Below are 14989 nucleotides of genomic sequence, written 5' to 3' on the forward strand. Positions count from 1 at the left end.
CTGGAGAACTGGGTTTGATTCCCTGGTGGACGCTAATCTGGTGAACTGGGTTGGTTTCCCCCCTCCTACATATGAAACCAGCTGGGTGACCTTGGGCTAGTCACACTTCTCTCCAAACTCTCTCAGAATCACCTACATCACAAAGTGTCTGTTGTGGGGAGAGGAAGGGAAGGAGATTGTAAACCAGTTTGATTCTTCCTAAGTGGTAGAGAAAGTCGGCATATAAAAACCAACTCCTTTTCTTTTCAGCACCAGTTCTGGGGAACTCAAAAGCTTGCATACCACTACGTGTCCTTTCAAACTGACCCGGCTCTAAACAACTTGTCTTCTGCACGCCTGGGATTGGATCCAACCAGTTTTTCCATTGGTGAAGAATGAAGGGGAGGGGTCCCCTTGGACCACCAAAAGGCTGTGCTAGGAATCATGGGATCAGCATAGACAAAACCCTGGTGGGATGGGGGATGTAACAGGGAAGGAATTGAGTGAAATGATGCAGAAAAGCTGGCAGGACCCATATGCATGGAACAATAATGCCTTGAATTTTATTTCTGTTTATAAAGAAACATTTGTGTTTTTTTAAGCAGGTACAAGTGACCACCAAAATAAATTAAGCTCTCCAACTTGAATATCTTGCATCTTAATCTCCTAAAATCTTCTTTCAATCCTTACTCTCCAAGATTGCCCTTTTTTCCCCTCCTTCAGTTAGGAAGAAACTCACAGACTAGATATTTTCCTTCCTCAGTGGGTTTCCTTGACATGTAAAGCCACCTCCAAGTCGGAGGGCTTTGAAAGAGCCGCACCCTCCCTATGGAGACCAGGAGCCAAATTTGACTACAAGTTGCTGAGCTGCATTAAGCTGTTTATCCACATTATGCAAATGTAATTAGCTCTCATCAAAATTACACTACTTCCCACCATGGAAAAAAGTGATCAAATTTAGATTAAGTTAGATACAATAGTATATTAAGCTTCCTATATATGAGTCTGATGAATATTAACTACTGCCAAGAAAAGATGAGGGGGAAGAGGGGGAAGATGTCTTTTGCAAATTATTATGTTTTTAAAAGTTACCTGCAATAGCACCAGCTGTAAGGAGATTAAGCCCTCCCACGTGGCCATTTTCATCCGCAAGCATCAGTTTGCAGTGAGCATAAACAGGGAAATAGATTGCAGAAAAGGGAATGTCTCGGAGGAAACATGCTTTGGCACCCTGCAAAAGAACACACAAGGCAAGGAATGTCACCTACACAGGAGAAATGCTAGGTGGCTCTTCACACAAGGCTGTTGAGCAGAGACACAGGGACGCACATCCTTGACGCATGTTCTGGGGCTCTTGGCTGGAGTGGCTGTTGGAACCATCCCAATACCACCATGTACAGTGCTTGGCTGGACCAAGATAAGAGAGAGAGAGGAAACAGCAGCTACCATCCAAGATTATGTAGTGTTGTGGGCTACTCAACGCCATACCTTTTGATCTTGGCTAGTAGCCTTCCTCATTCCTTAGTCTTGAGAAAAGATACCAGGGCACTTTCCCTTAATTTCTGCACTCCTCCTTCGAAGAGACCTGATACTCCCTTCCTATGGTTAATTCAATGGCATTGCGTGTGTAGTGAGTGGCATATGTGTCTAAAAACACAATTAAAATTACAGCTGTTATGAGTTTAGAGTCTGGCACAATAATATCTCAGACCAGGCCTTTTAACCCACCGTTCACAATTCTTCCTCCCTTTTCTCTCTCTCTGCTGACCAAGAATTCATTTCACGCATCTGCCAAAGTGAGCTGAACCCTTATAAAACTTAGTGTTAATCTTCAAGATGCCACAAGATTTTTCTCATTTTGTGCACAGCAGCAGGATTCTGAACCAACTGAATTCAGATGAAACCACCACTCCAGCTGTTGTCCCAGGGTCCCGAACCAATATGCTGCCTGTATGCGTTGAATATACCTATGAGCCCCTTGCACTGGTAAAGGGTGTGGGAAGAAACACTCTTCCTAGTTTTCAGAAATCTAATCACTTAATGACAGACGCGTGCGTGTTCATGCAAGGAAAGGCTCTGTGGACTGGCATTCTATTAAAATACAGAACAATACAGGTGTGGTCGGTTGGGTTTTTTTTAAAAAAAAAAACAACAACACCTGATTTCATTATTGACAAACTCCATCGCTTAACTATTTAAAGATCCGAGTCCTACTAAACCCTACTACTGTTTCCCGGTCATCAAATTATTGAGAGAAAGAGAGCAGCCCACTGTGATCGTAAACAATAGAGATAGCGAGAGGCACAGAATAAAACACAGGACAGGTTTGGCCTCCTAAACAAATGTAAGAGGAAAGCGAACGAAAGGGGGGGGGGACTCTCCCCCCAACTCCCCGCAAATGAAACGAACCAGCAGCACTGGAATCCCTGCAGCTTGTTATAAAGCCTGAGGGAAGAAGGCGAGGGAGCGATTTTACGCATCCCGCTGCCAGCACTGGAAATGTGGGTGTTTCTCCATCTTCGACTTGTACAGTTACTCGGCAGGAAGAGATTGTTTTCAAAATTGAACAGATTTCTCCCCAACCCCAGCAAAAAAATAAAATATGAATTTTTTTTTTTTTTGGTTTCAACAGCCTCCCTTCCTAAATGTACCACAAAACAGATTGACAGGGGTGTGCGGGCCCGACGCAGAAACATACCTTATACAGACCGAAGATTCCCAAGTCCTTCAGGACAGTGAGGGCTCTCACCCTGGGCCCTGTTGTGATTTCTCCTGCTACTTGCAACCGAATCTTGACAATCTCCAGGGGATTTGTGAAGATGACCTGTGAAGCTCCAGCCTACGAAGACCATTCAGGGAGGGAAAAAAATCAAGGCATTTCCCTCGAGCATATCACCACCAGCCCATAGACTAGGCTTGTGTGGGTTTTTTAAAAAATCCCAATGAACTTATATTCATATTCACTACCAGGCAAAATGCTGACGATGACAGAGGCTACAGATTGCAAACAGTTTGCTGTGCTGGATAAAGCAGAACTATGATAATTCAACAAATATCAGGAGGGTAAGGACAGCCCTGGTTAGTATTTGGACGGGAGACCACCAAGGAATGCCAGGGTTGCTGTGCAGAGGAAGGCACTGGCAAACCACCTCTGTTAGTCTCTTGCCATGAAAACCCCCAAAAGGGGTCGCCATAAGTCGGCTGCAACTTAAAGGCACTTTACACACACACACAAGGACACCGAGGGGGCCCTGCCCTGGATGGCTCGGGCTAGCCTGATCTTGTCACATCTCAGAAGCTAAGCAGGGTCAGCCCTGGTTAGTATCTGGATGGGAGACCACCAAGGAATACCAGGGTTACTATTGAGGAAAGGCAATGGCAAACCCCCTCCGTTAAGTCTCTTGCCTTGAAAACCCTACTGGGTGTCAGCTGCAATTTGACGGCATTTTGCACACACACAGACATCTGGGAGAGATTTATTTTGGAGTCTCCATGGGTAGCTGGGTCCATCACCCGTGGGTCCATCACCTATGAGGTGTTTCAGTGCAGAAACTAATTTTCACTGGCCCCGAAGCCAACATTGTAACCAGGGTAGGGTGACGTAGCAGTTACACTGGGTACAACCATTACAGGGTGTAAAAATCAGTGTCAAACACCACTATACACTTTGACATTATTTTAATAACTTTCAAAATATTAGGCATTTTACTTTTCCTTATGGAATACTTAAGCATATTTTCAAGATGGCAGATGAAACTTCGGGTATCAGCTTACCTAGAGGCTTAGTACAGGCAGCATGCCCGGCACTCACTACAGCTTCTCATAGGCCCTTGACCTGAAGTACGTTAAAATTAGACATCTGGTTGGCCAGTTGTTCATGACTACACAGCAGAAGCCAGAAAGGTGTTTTATTTGTTTTTCCTTTTGCATAACAGCTTCTGAGCAGAAGAACCAACGGGTTGAAATTAAATCAAAAGTGTTTCTGGCTAAACATTAGGAAGAGTTTTTTAACAGAGCGGTTCCTCAGTGGAACAGGCTTCCTCGGGAGGTGGTAAGCTCTCCTTCCCTGGAGGTTTTTAAGCAGAGGCTAGATGGCCATCTGTCAGCAATGCTGATTCTATTAACTTAGGCAGATGATGTTAGGGAAGGCATCTTGGCCATCTTCTGGGCATGGAGTAGGGGTCACTGGGGCTGTGGGGGGAAGTAGTTGTGAATTTCCTGCATTGTGCAGGGGGGTTGGACTAGATGACCCTGGTGGTCCCTTCCAACTCTATGATTCTATGAGTCTATGAGCAGAAGCCATTTGGACAGTGAGAACTTGGAAGTTTAATAATAATTCTCTTAACAATCCACAATTCTTAGCACATCCCACTGCTGACATATGGGAAAACAGAATGCAGATCAGGCAGCTCACCCTGGGTATTAAAAATGACTAGTTCCAGCCCAGCCCAGTATCAGACTCTCTAAAAATCCAATCCTGCAGGTGCCAAGATCCCAAGCACTTTTTCACCTTAATGCAAAAAAAGAAAAAAAGAAAAATCTGGGTCAGTGGCCAAATGTTAGTAGGACACACCACAGTGGTACCTTCCCATCCTCCTTGCTGCACACCACAGTTTAAGGCACAGCCATTTATATCAAAAAACAATCCCTTAAAATGTGTAACCTTGCTTCCTTTATCTGAATGGCTGTCGGAAGAAGGAGAAAGCGATCAAGGTGTTGTGCTGGCGTTTGTCAGCGTTTTAACGCTTCTGCTGGGGTGGCGAAAAGGTGAGCTGAATAAAAATTAGTTTTAGTTACTTTAAATAATTGACAGGGCTCTTAGGCTTGCATGCAAGAGCTTTTTTACCATTTTATCTGGAATTTCATTGTTTAAAAGTGAATAATGGACGCAACCTCCATTACCACATCTGTTACAGTAAAGGGGGGGGAGGCAGAGACAGAAACAAACAGACTGACATTACCCATTTTTCCAGCCTGGGCATGACACAAATTTAACAGCTGTCAGGCTGTTTTATATTTCATTAGTGGAGCAGAAGCGCCACTCCACATAGGATCCGGCTACATAAGCTTCTCGCTCCAAGTTGTGCATTTTAACCTAAGACATTCAACCAAAAGAAAAAAGAAAAAAAAAGCTGCGTTTCAAATTTTTACAGAGAGATTTAACATGACAGTTCAGCTCCAGAAGCATGTAAACGTACCGGGAAGTGACATGTTTAGACTTTTCCTTGGTGCGCTACGGGTACCACCCTTCACTTCTGGCAAAGTGCAGGGGTCATCGCAGAACAAATCGTTTTTGACTTTTGCCGACGACTTAGAAGCGCTTGCCCGCTCCAGCCAAAATTGAACCCATTTACAAAGATGTACCAAAAAAAAAAAAAAAAAATACAGCTAGACTTCGTTAGCACTTTTCTGAAGCAGTTCAAAGCCTTTCAGAGGAGAATTTAGTAGGCCAGTTTCACTATGAACTTATAGAGTATTATCATTTTAGAGAATGAATAAGCAAAAAGCAGCATATTTAATGATATAAAGCAAGAATAGTATAACAAAGGCAACATCAAAACAAAATTATATGTTTTACCCAAAGATTGATTGCTTCTCTAGTTTAGATTTTATGTTTCTATTGTGCTTTGTTATGTTGATTTTGTTAAGTTTGTATTGTATATTTGTTTGTTTTCGAAAAAATTAAATTTAAAATATCGTTTTAAAAAACACTTTGTTTTTCCCACCTGAGTTTTTCCACTCTAATTAGTCTCAATGGGATAGAGATAAAGCAGACGAGAACACTCACCTTTCCACATGACCCCCAGAATTTCATGGCTGGTCTGCAGAAATGGCAGATCACATTATCCTGGAAAGGGGGGGGGGAGACTCCATGACCAATATTCTGCTCATTTTTTAAACTAAAGGGCAGCAAAAAAGTATCCTAGCTTAGCTATCTTCATGACAACCTGGTTTTCTACATTGAGAAGCTCCCCCTCTGTCCCCCGCAAACAACAAACATCCGCCGTAGGGAACACTGAAGCATGGAACCCTCCCAAACTGTAGTTTTGCACAGTGCAGGTTCTGCTTTATCAGCAGGTGGTCTACTGTTTTTGAAGACTGGCCCCAAGTCTTTATCCTTTTAAACTTCCTTTGTTCTTGTAGCTTCTGTGCCTGTCAAGTCATCTCAACAGTCTAGGTCAGAACTACCAAAATGGCCTTGACAAGATTGCCAGTCTTTCCTCATATTTGCTACCACAAATCTCTCAGCTGGTGATATGGAGGATTAACTGTGGAGCAGACGTGGAGTGGAGCAAAGCAAATGTCATCCCATCGAGGGCCCTGCCCTTCCTTCCATCTCCAAAAGCACAAATCAACTCAGCCATAGTCCCTAAATGTTGAAGATGCTGGAATCCTTCAACTAGGGTTGCCAGGTCCAGGTTGGGAAATACCTGGAAAGTTTGGGGCGGAGCCTGAAGAGGGTGGGGTTTGGAGAGGGGAGGAACTTCAATGCCATAGAGTCCAATGGCAAAAGAAGCCATTTTCTCTAGGGGAACTGATCTTGAAACCAGCATGGTGTAGTGGTTAAGAGCAATGGACTCTGATCTGGAGAACAGGGTTTGATTCCCCACTCCTCCACATGAGCGGCAGATGCTAATCTGGTGGATTGGATTTGTTTCCCCACTCCTCCACATGAAGCCAGCTGGGTGACCTTGGGCTAGTCACACTCTCTCAGCCCCACCTACCTCACAGGGTGTCTGTTGTGGGGAAGGGAAGGTGATTGTAAGCTGGTTTGAGTCTCCCTTAAGTAGTAGAGAAAGTCGGCATATAAAAACCAACTCCTCCACCTCCTCCTCTTCTTCTGTCACTTGGAGATCAGTTGTAATAGCGGGAGATCTCCAGCCGCCACCTCCAGCCACCACCTGGCAACCCTACCTTCAACTAACGGTGGAAGAACATCCGGGCGTTTGCAAAGAAAGAAATATTGCTGAGATCAGGGCTGCAACCTATGGATCCAGGCCCGACGTAGCTCAGAAAAGAACCAAAAAGAAGAATGAAATGGTTACGGTCTATTTGGAAGGGCCAGTGGGTTGATGGAATAACCAGTGCGTAAAGGAGATGGTAGGCAAAGATTTTTAATAGATCTAAAGGGCGGCTTCACAGAAAGGAAAATGATGGAGGTGAACCCAGGAGCAAACCATGCACTCAACAGCCTACAACAATTGTATAGGGTACTCCTGTGTTTATTTTTATTACATACTGTGAGAATTCATATCTGATACTTCCTAATAAAGGACTTACAAAAGTATCTGGGTGTCAGAAACTGTAAATTAGCAATAGGGAAAGGGAGGAAGGAGAACAACTTCAAGAACATCACAAATTTTGATACACGTAATTGAAAATCCACTGAGCTAGGGCCCCCCAAACTGCTGCCAGAATGTGTTGGAGAAAGCTATAAGGTTGAACGGAGTGCTTTTATACACACAGTAGAAATACTCCAGACAAACACACTCTGGTTGTATCGCTTTCTGCAAGACCTGTTCCACAATGTGATCTCGCAAGACGCGGCTTAAATGATAGTGTGAATCAACATCGTCCTCACCCTTGAGAGCTCCGCAAGCATCAAACCCTTCTGCACGCAGACTTCTTGTTCCTCAATGCATCAGAGATGCATCTTTACTTTGACACAAAGGCCCTCGACAGTCCGAAGACATGAGCTGCCTGCGCAAAGCCAGAATGTTAACTCGGCAGCATAATTACAACAACCTGAATGTCAGATACTCTTGTCTTGCTCTCTTGGTGAAGGACGATGATTGTCAGGGCTATTAAAGGCTGATCCCAGGTGCCAAGAAGCCCTCTTGGAGCCTTTGCAGACCATGAGAAAAGGAGATTTTTATTGCTAGCAGCAAGCCTAGCTGAGATCCACACTACCCCATTCCCTTATAATACAATACCGTTACGAAGAGGAAGCCCTCCTGTTAGATGGGAATTTTTAAAGATGAAGCTGTGGGGTGCAACTTATTCCCATGCCTTCGAGGAAGGCAAGGTTCTGCTTGCCTCTTACTCCAGAAATTGGGATTTGTTCTGGGCATAAAAAGAAGGCGAAGAAGGAGAAGAGTGGTTTATACCCACTTTTCTCTACCTTTAAGGAGTCTCAAAGAGGATTTACAATCTCCTTCCCTTCCTCTCCCCACAACAGACCCCTTGTGAGGTAGGTGGGGCTAAGACAGTTCTGAGAGAACTGTGACTAGCCCAAGGCCACCCAGCCAACTTCATGTGTAGGAGGGGGGAATCAAACCCAGCTCTCCTGATTAGAGTCCAGTGCTCTTAACCACTACACCATGCTGGCTCTCGCATGACGCTGCCTTATACTGAATCAGACTCTTGGTCCATCAAGGTCAGTATTGCCTACTCAGACTGGCAGCAGCTCTCCAGGGTCTCAGGAGGAGGTCTTTCACATCACCTATTACCTGGTCCTTTTAACTAGAGATGCTGAGGATTGAACCTGGGGCCTTCTGCAGGCCAAGCAAAGTTTCTTCTACTGAGCCACACTTCATGGAAAAGGAACATTCAATTGGTGCAGGTTTGACTATCAGAGAAGCAACAGCAATGTGAAAAAATCTACAGCCGGGGAACAACTGCAAAACTCTTAAAAGAATGGTAGGTCGGAACCAGCGTTGGAACCTGGTTAGAGTGTTGGACTGAGATCTGCGAGACCCAGGTTCAGATCTCCATTCTGCCACGGAAGCTTGAAGGTGACCTCAGATTAGGCTGAGAGTAGGCGGCTGGTCCATCTCACAGGGTTGCTATGAGGATACAGTAGGGGAAGGGAGAACCACGGATGCCGCCTTCAGCTCCTTGGAGGACAGGCTGGATAAAAATGTGTGAGGCAGACGCAGCCCATGGAACATTGATCCTGCGTAACAAGACAAAGTCGTAGCCTAATAAACTATGGGCTGGATCCACAGTACTATTAGCAGCTCCCCTTTGCTGGGATGATCCTGCCTCCAGCAGTGACACATGTTATTTATTTAAGTACTTTTCTTCTGCTTTTCTCCTGTAAAACAGGACTCAAAGCAGTTTACCCCCCCCCCCCAAAAAATCATAATATACTAATAAAACAGAAGCAGCAGCCAGACAGTAGGGTGGAGAAGATGGAAGAACTTAGCCCTTGGTGGAACAGAGTCCCCTGGTGGAACGGTCTCCCTTGGCAAGCAGCACAACAGATAGAGACAGGAAGCAGCTCCATTTCAGGCCTGAGCAGTCAAAAGGTGGGGCTCAGCAGCTGGAAGAACTTAGCCCATGGTGGAGCAGTCACCACTGGCATGGAGCAGAGCATATGACACCAAGTAGAAGAAGAAGAGTTGGTTTTTATATGTCGACTTTCTTTACCACTTAAGGGAGAATCAAACCAGCTTCTAATCACCTTCCCTTCCCCACAATGGACACCCTGTGAGGTAGGTGGGGCTGAGAGAGTATGACTAGCCCAAGGTCACCCTGCTGGCTTCATGTGTAGGAGTGGGGAAACAAATCCAGTTCACCAGATTACCCTCCGCCACTCAAGTGGAGGAGTGGGAAATCAAACCAGTTCTCCAGATAATAGTCCACTGCTCCAAACCACCACTCTTAACCACTACACCACGCTGGCTCTCCAGGATCTCTGTGCAGGCCTTTCCTGAACAGAGCACCAGGATCTCCTGTTTGGATGGGGTGGAAATGAACCCATGTCCCAGGTCAGCCGATCAGAGTTGTCCCTGCCAGTTACTCACTAAAGATCTGCTCTAGCCAGAACCAGGCTGGGAGCAGGATTGTTTAGGGTTTTAAAAAACAAAACTCCTGGAAGCATCCTTGTGTACAGGAGCAGGCTCACATCTGGCCAATAGTAATTTAGTATCTCTAGAATGCCTAAGAGCTGTGACTAGCCCAAGGTCACCCAGCTGGAGGAGTGGGGAAACAAACCCAGTTCACCAGATTAGTGTCCGCCGCTCCTGTGGAGGATTGGGGAATCAAACATATTACAACAAAAAATGTATCCATTACTTATTTGCAATTCAGCTTCCCATAAGCATAACAAATCAGACCCTCACCAACATCTTAAAGACCACCAGAAACATATATTTTTCCTGGTCTCGCAGTAATATATTCATAAGAAGAAGGTTGGTTTTTATATGCTGATTTTCTCTACCTTTTAGGAAGAATCAAACTGGGTTACAATTGTCTTCCCTTCCCCTCCCCAAAACAGACACCATGAGAGATAGGTGGGGCTGAGAGAGTTCAACGAGAACTGTGACTTGCCCAAGGTCAACCAGTTGGCTTCATGTGTAGAAGTGGGGGAAACCAACCTGGTTCACCAGATTACAGTCCGTTGCTCATGTGGAGGAGTTGAGAATCAAACCCGGTTCTCCAGATTAGAGTCCACCGCTCTTAACCACTACACCACGATGGCTCTCAGTAGCAGTAGAAGCAGCAGTTCCTAATCAAGCATGAGCCACCAAGAGGAAGGGCTGAACAGGTGGAAGAACTTAAGCCCTTGGTGGAATAGTCTCCTAGGCAAGCAGCAGCACACTGAGTGCCCTGAACAGCAGCCTCTACAGGGACAGGGGACTCTCACAAACAGTGGGGGTGGGACAATGTGGGAGGGGGGAATCAGCAGAGACCTCACACACCTCTGTGCCTTCGATCAGCAGCTGACGTTTTTGGATCCAACCCGAAGTCCCCTCTGCGAAACTCTTACTACTCTGCCAAATACAGGATGGGGGGGGTGGATGGTTGTTGGGGGTTTGGTTAGAGCCAAATAACCTTTCGTCAGCGCAGGTTTTAGCAAAACAGTAGTCAATGATTTTTCTTCCCATCCTATTAGAAAACAAAATTGATTAGACGTGCATAGACCCTGCCATTACGTTGTTCCAATTACTGCTGTAGAAAACTAGCAGGCGTGCACACAAAATCCTTAAGAGGAAGAGAAATTCAGTTCTTCAAGACAAGATGACTTTTGTGCTTACGTATACAGGGAAATTTTGCTTTGATCGCCTGGCTTTGTTTAGGTTTTATTTTTAATCATTTAGAAATTAGAATTCCTGCAGGGCTGGCAAAAATAACCCAGTACGCAAAATCAAGTAGACCAATTCATAAACATATATTTATTTTCTAAAGAGAAGCCAATTTTGGTCCAATTAACTTTCCCTATTTCTTTGTCGAGAAGTGGTTGAAATGTTTTTGTATGTTTTGTACTCAAACAACAGCAAGCTCTTTAAAAGGAACAGAATAGTAGGAAAATGTAGCTCTGGCTGAGGGAACATTTTTCAATTGTTTCAGGATGATAAATAAACGTAAACGCAGTTTGTGTCACAAGGGCCTAACTACACTAATTACACACTCATGTCAATATCCAGGTCCAGCACAAGGACTTCTACCAGATATGTGTATGTGTGTTAAGTGCCGTCAAGTCGCTTCCGACTCATGGCGACCCTATGAATCAGTGTCCTCCAAAATGTCCTGTCTTTGACAGCCTTGCTCAGGTCTTGCAAATTGAGGGCTGTGGCTTCCTTTATTGAGTCCATCCATCTCTTGTTGGGTCTTCCTCTTTTCCTGCTGCCCTCAACTTTTCCTATCATGATTGTCTTCTCCAGTGACTCTTGTCTTCTCATAATGTGACCAAAATACGCTAGCCTCAGTTTAGTCATTTTAGCTTTTAGGGTCAGTTCAGGCTTGATTTGATCTATAACCCACTGATTTGTTTTTTTGGCCATCCATGGTATCCGTAACACTCTCCTCCAACACATTTCAAAAGAATCTACTTTCTTCCTATCAGCTTTCTTCAATGTCCAGCTTTCACACCCATACATAGTAATAGGGCAGTGGTCGGCAAACTCATTAGTCAACAGAGCCAATATCAACAGTACAACGATTGAGATTTCTTTTGAGAGCCACCGTCCTACTTGCTTGTCCCTTTAACTGGAGATGCCGGGGATTGAACCTGGGACCTTCTGCATGCCAAGCAGATGCTCCACCACTGACTCACAGCCCCTCCCAAACGGTGCAAGTGCAGACTTCCCCTCCTCCCGGTTCCCAAGCCCCCCCCCCAATAAAACGGCAACCGAGGCTGGCTGCCCAACCCTCAGAGGCCCCCGTCGTCGCCCTCCCCAGGAAGGGAGCTCCTCTCCGCCCGCCCTCCTGGCGCTGGGCACTGACAGGCGGTCGTCTTGAAAGGTCCAATGAGAGGAGAGATTCGGGGACCCCCCCCCCAACTGCACTCACATGAAGCTGCCTTATACTGAATCAGACCCTTGGTCCATCAAAGTCCATCGTGCCTGACCCCCACCCCCAGCCAACAGAGTCAGCCTCTGGGAGGGATTCCCCCGCGCCCCACTGCCGCCGCCCTCCCCTCCTTCCCGGGCCGGCTGGGCGAGGCGGAGCCTGCCTCTCCCCCCCCTTGCAGCAGCAGCCTGGGCGGCTGGCCGCCTCCTCTCCCAGCAGCCTCTGATCCCTCCCCGCCGGGGAGAGAGAGGGAGAGAGAGAGAGAGAGAAAGGAGGGGAGGACGGGGGAGGGGGTGCCACCTGCCACTCGCCTGCTGGCTCCTCCCGCCTGGGGCGCGCTGGAGCACGGCGGGAGCGCGGCGCCTCTGCCTGGCTGGGCATGGGGATGCGGAGGAGCCGCTGAGCTGACGGACAGGGGAGGGGGTGGGGAGGCGGGGAGCCGGCTTCCTGGCCAGCTGGCGGGATCCTGCCAGCGGTTGGGCTGGGCCAGGAACTGCGGCCGCCCGGGCCCCGGGGAGAGCCGCATTCAAGGGGCCAAAGAGCCGCATGTGGCTAGGGAGCTGCGGTTTGCCGACCACTGTAATAGGGAATTCAATTGCATGAATTAATTTGATCTTGGTGGCTAATGACACATCCTTACACTTAAGAATAATTTCTAGTTCTTTCATGGCTGCCCTTCCCAGTCTCAATCTCCTTCTGATTTCTTGGCGGCAGTCTCCCTTTTGGTTGATGATGGAGCCAAGGAATAGAAAGTCTTCAACAATTTCAATTTCCTCATCGTCAATCTTAAAGTTGTGTAAGTCTCCTGTAGTCATTACTTTTGTCTTCTTGATGTTCAGCTGTAGTCCTGCTTTGGCACTTTCTCTTTTAACTTTCAGCAGTAGTCATTTTAAGTCTTCGCTATTTTCTGCCAGTAATGTAGTATCATCGGCATATCTCAAATTGTTAATGTTCCTCCCTGCAATGTTCACTACACCTTCATCTAAATCTAATCCAGCTTTCCTAATTATATGTTCTGCATAAAGATTGAAAAGATAGGGAGATAAAATACATCCTTGTCTCACACCTTAGCCAATTGGAAACCATTCCGTTTCTCCATATTCTGTTCTAACTGTGGCCTCTTGTCCAGAGTACAGGTTGCGTATCAGAATGATCAGATGTAGTGGCACACTCATTTCCTTTAAAACCAGCCCTAGCTTTTCGTGATCCACACAGTCAAAAGCTTTGTGGTAATCTATGAAACACTACCAGACATACCCCATGAATTTTCCACTAGAACACAATTCCCAGGCACATGGGGACCTAATTCAGATTGGGACTACCGTCAGCAACAGCCTCGATTTGGGATTTCTGAACTGAGTTAGATCAATGAACCACCTTTGGTTCACAGCCATTTTTGATCCTTCGCCCTACCTGCTCTAATCTGGAGAACCAGATTTGTTTCCCCACTCCTAGACATGAAGCCAGCTGGGTGACTGTGGACTAGTCACAGTTCTCTCTGAACTCTCTCAGCCCTGCCTACCTCACAAGGTGTCTGTTGTGGAGAGAGAAAGGGAAGGAGATTGTAAGCTGGTTTGATTCTCCTTAAAAGGTAGAGAAAGTCGGCATATAAAAACCAACTCTTCTTCTTCCACAGCATACTAACACAACAGTGGCACCCCATGAATGCCCACACTGTAGAAACTGCAGCAGTAGCAGCACAATATTAGAGATGGAAATATATTTAAGGGGGGAGGAAAAGGAGAGAGGAGATTTTAGTTGTTGTCAAAGAGGGGAACAATGCTCAAACACATTAGTTTTTTTGGGGGGGGGGAGCAACAGCAGCGGTTGCCATATAAATACACAACAGTCCCACTCAAAAAGCCCGTGCAACAATGCACCAATTTTTTTAACAACAACAACAAAAAAAGCTCAGCTATTTGTTGTGAATGGCAAAACACGTCCCTAAATTATGACGGACACCTTTACAGCAACACATGACAAATTTGATTCTGAATGGAGGTTATTCATACAAGCTCGGGAGTACGAACTACTTGGGCTCCTGTTTAACCTTAACGTCATGTAAAATAAAGTCTCCACGAGGAACATGTATTAAAAAAACTCAAGCCGACAGCAAAGGTTATAAGAGAAGAGATGCGGTCGGAGATCCCACAGCAAACACCTCTTGACATGCCAGAGGCTGGAGGAAATGCACCAGTGACCCCGCAACAGGAAACCTCTTGCCCTTTCCAATTCCACCCGTGAGGCAGAGGCCACCGATTGAGGGGGGGGCAGAGGGGCACCCACTGCCAGCCCCTGTTCTGCTTCCTCTCGCTTGGAACAGATACGTCCTGGACCAAAACTTTTCCCTTAACACACAAGTGACTGCAAGAAAAAGTCTTTAAAAAAAAGGAAAGAAATGACTTTCATCATACCTGTATTTATACTTCCACGGCATAGGATTCATTCTTTATAACAACTCTCTTGCACAAAAGATTGCACGCAGCCCTACTGGTCCACTGAAAAAACTTCCAAACGTGACAGCAGCATAACCTCTTTTTATTGGGGGGGCAACCAAAAAAACAAAACAAAAGGAACCACAACACCCCAGTTATCATCCATGTTCCCCAGAATTCTTCATCAGGCTGGATGTTCAAAACACAAACAAAGGGACAGCGAGGAAAGGAAAGGAAAAATATTTCAGGGATGTGATCAAAGAGTTCCCCGTCTGCAGACTGGGAAGTACACAGGATATTTTGCAGATGTCTTCCCAGAACTAGGAAACACACTGGCT

General features: G+C 46.0%; 1 protein-coding gene across 1 annotated transcript in view; it reads right to left on the reverse strand.

The window, feature by feature from the left end:
* The window catches only part of SLC25A12 (solute carrier family 25 member 12), a 70971-nt gene that overhangs the window by 5202 nt on the left and 50780 nt on the right, over window positions 1-14989 (reverse strand). The window contains exons 14-15 of the mRNA XM_056861115.1: window positions 2678-2818; window positions 1072-1210 (exon numbers count right to left, since the gene is read on the reverse strand). Coding sequence (XP_056717093.1) covers window positions 1072-1210; window positions 2678-2818 — 280 coding nt within the window. The remainder of the gene's footprint in view (window positions 1-1071; window positions 1211-2677; window positions 2819-14989) is intronic.

Source organism: Euleptes europaea, chromosome 15 (assembly GCF_029931775.1).
Source record: "Euleptes europaea isolate rEulEur1 chromosome 15, rEulEur1.hap1, whole genome shotgun sequence".
Lineage (NCBI taxonomy): Eukaryota > Metazoa > Chordata > Lepidosauria > Squamata > Sphaerodactylidae > Euleptes > Euleptes europaea.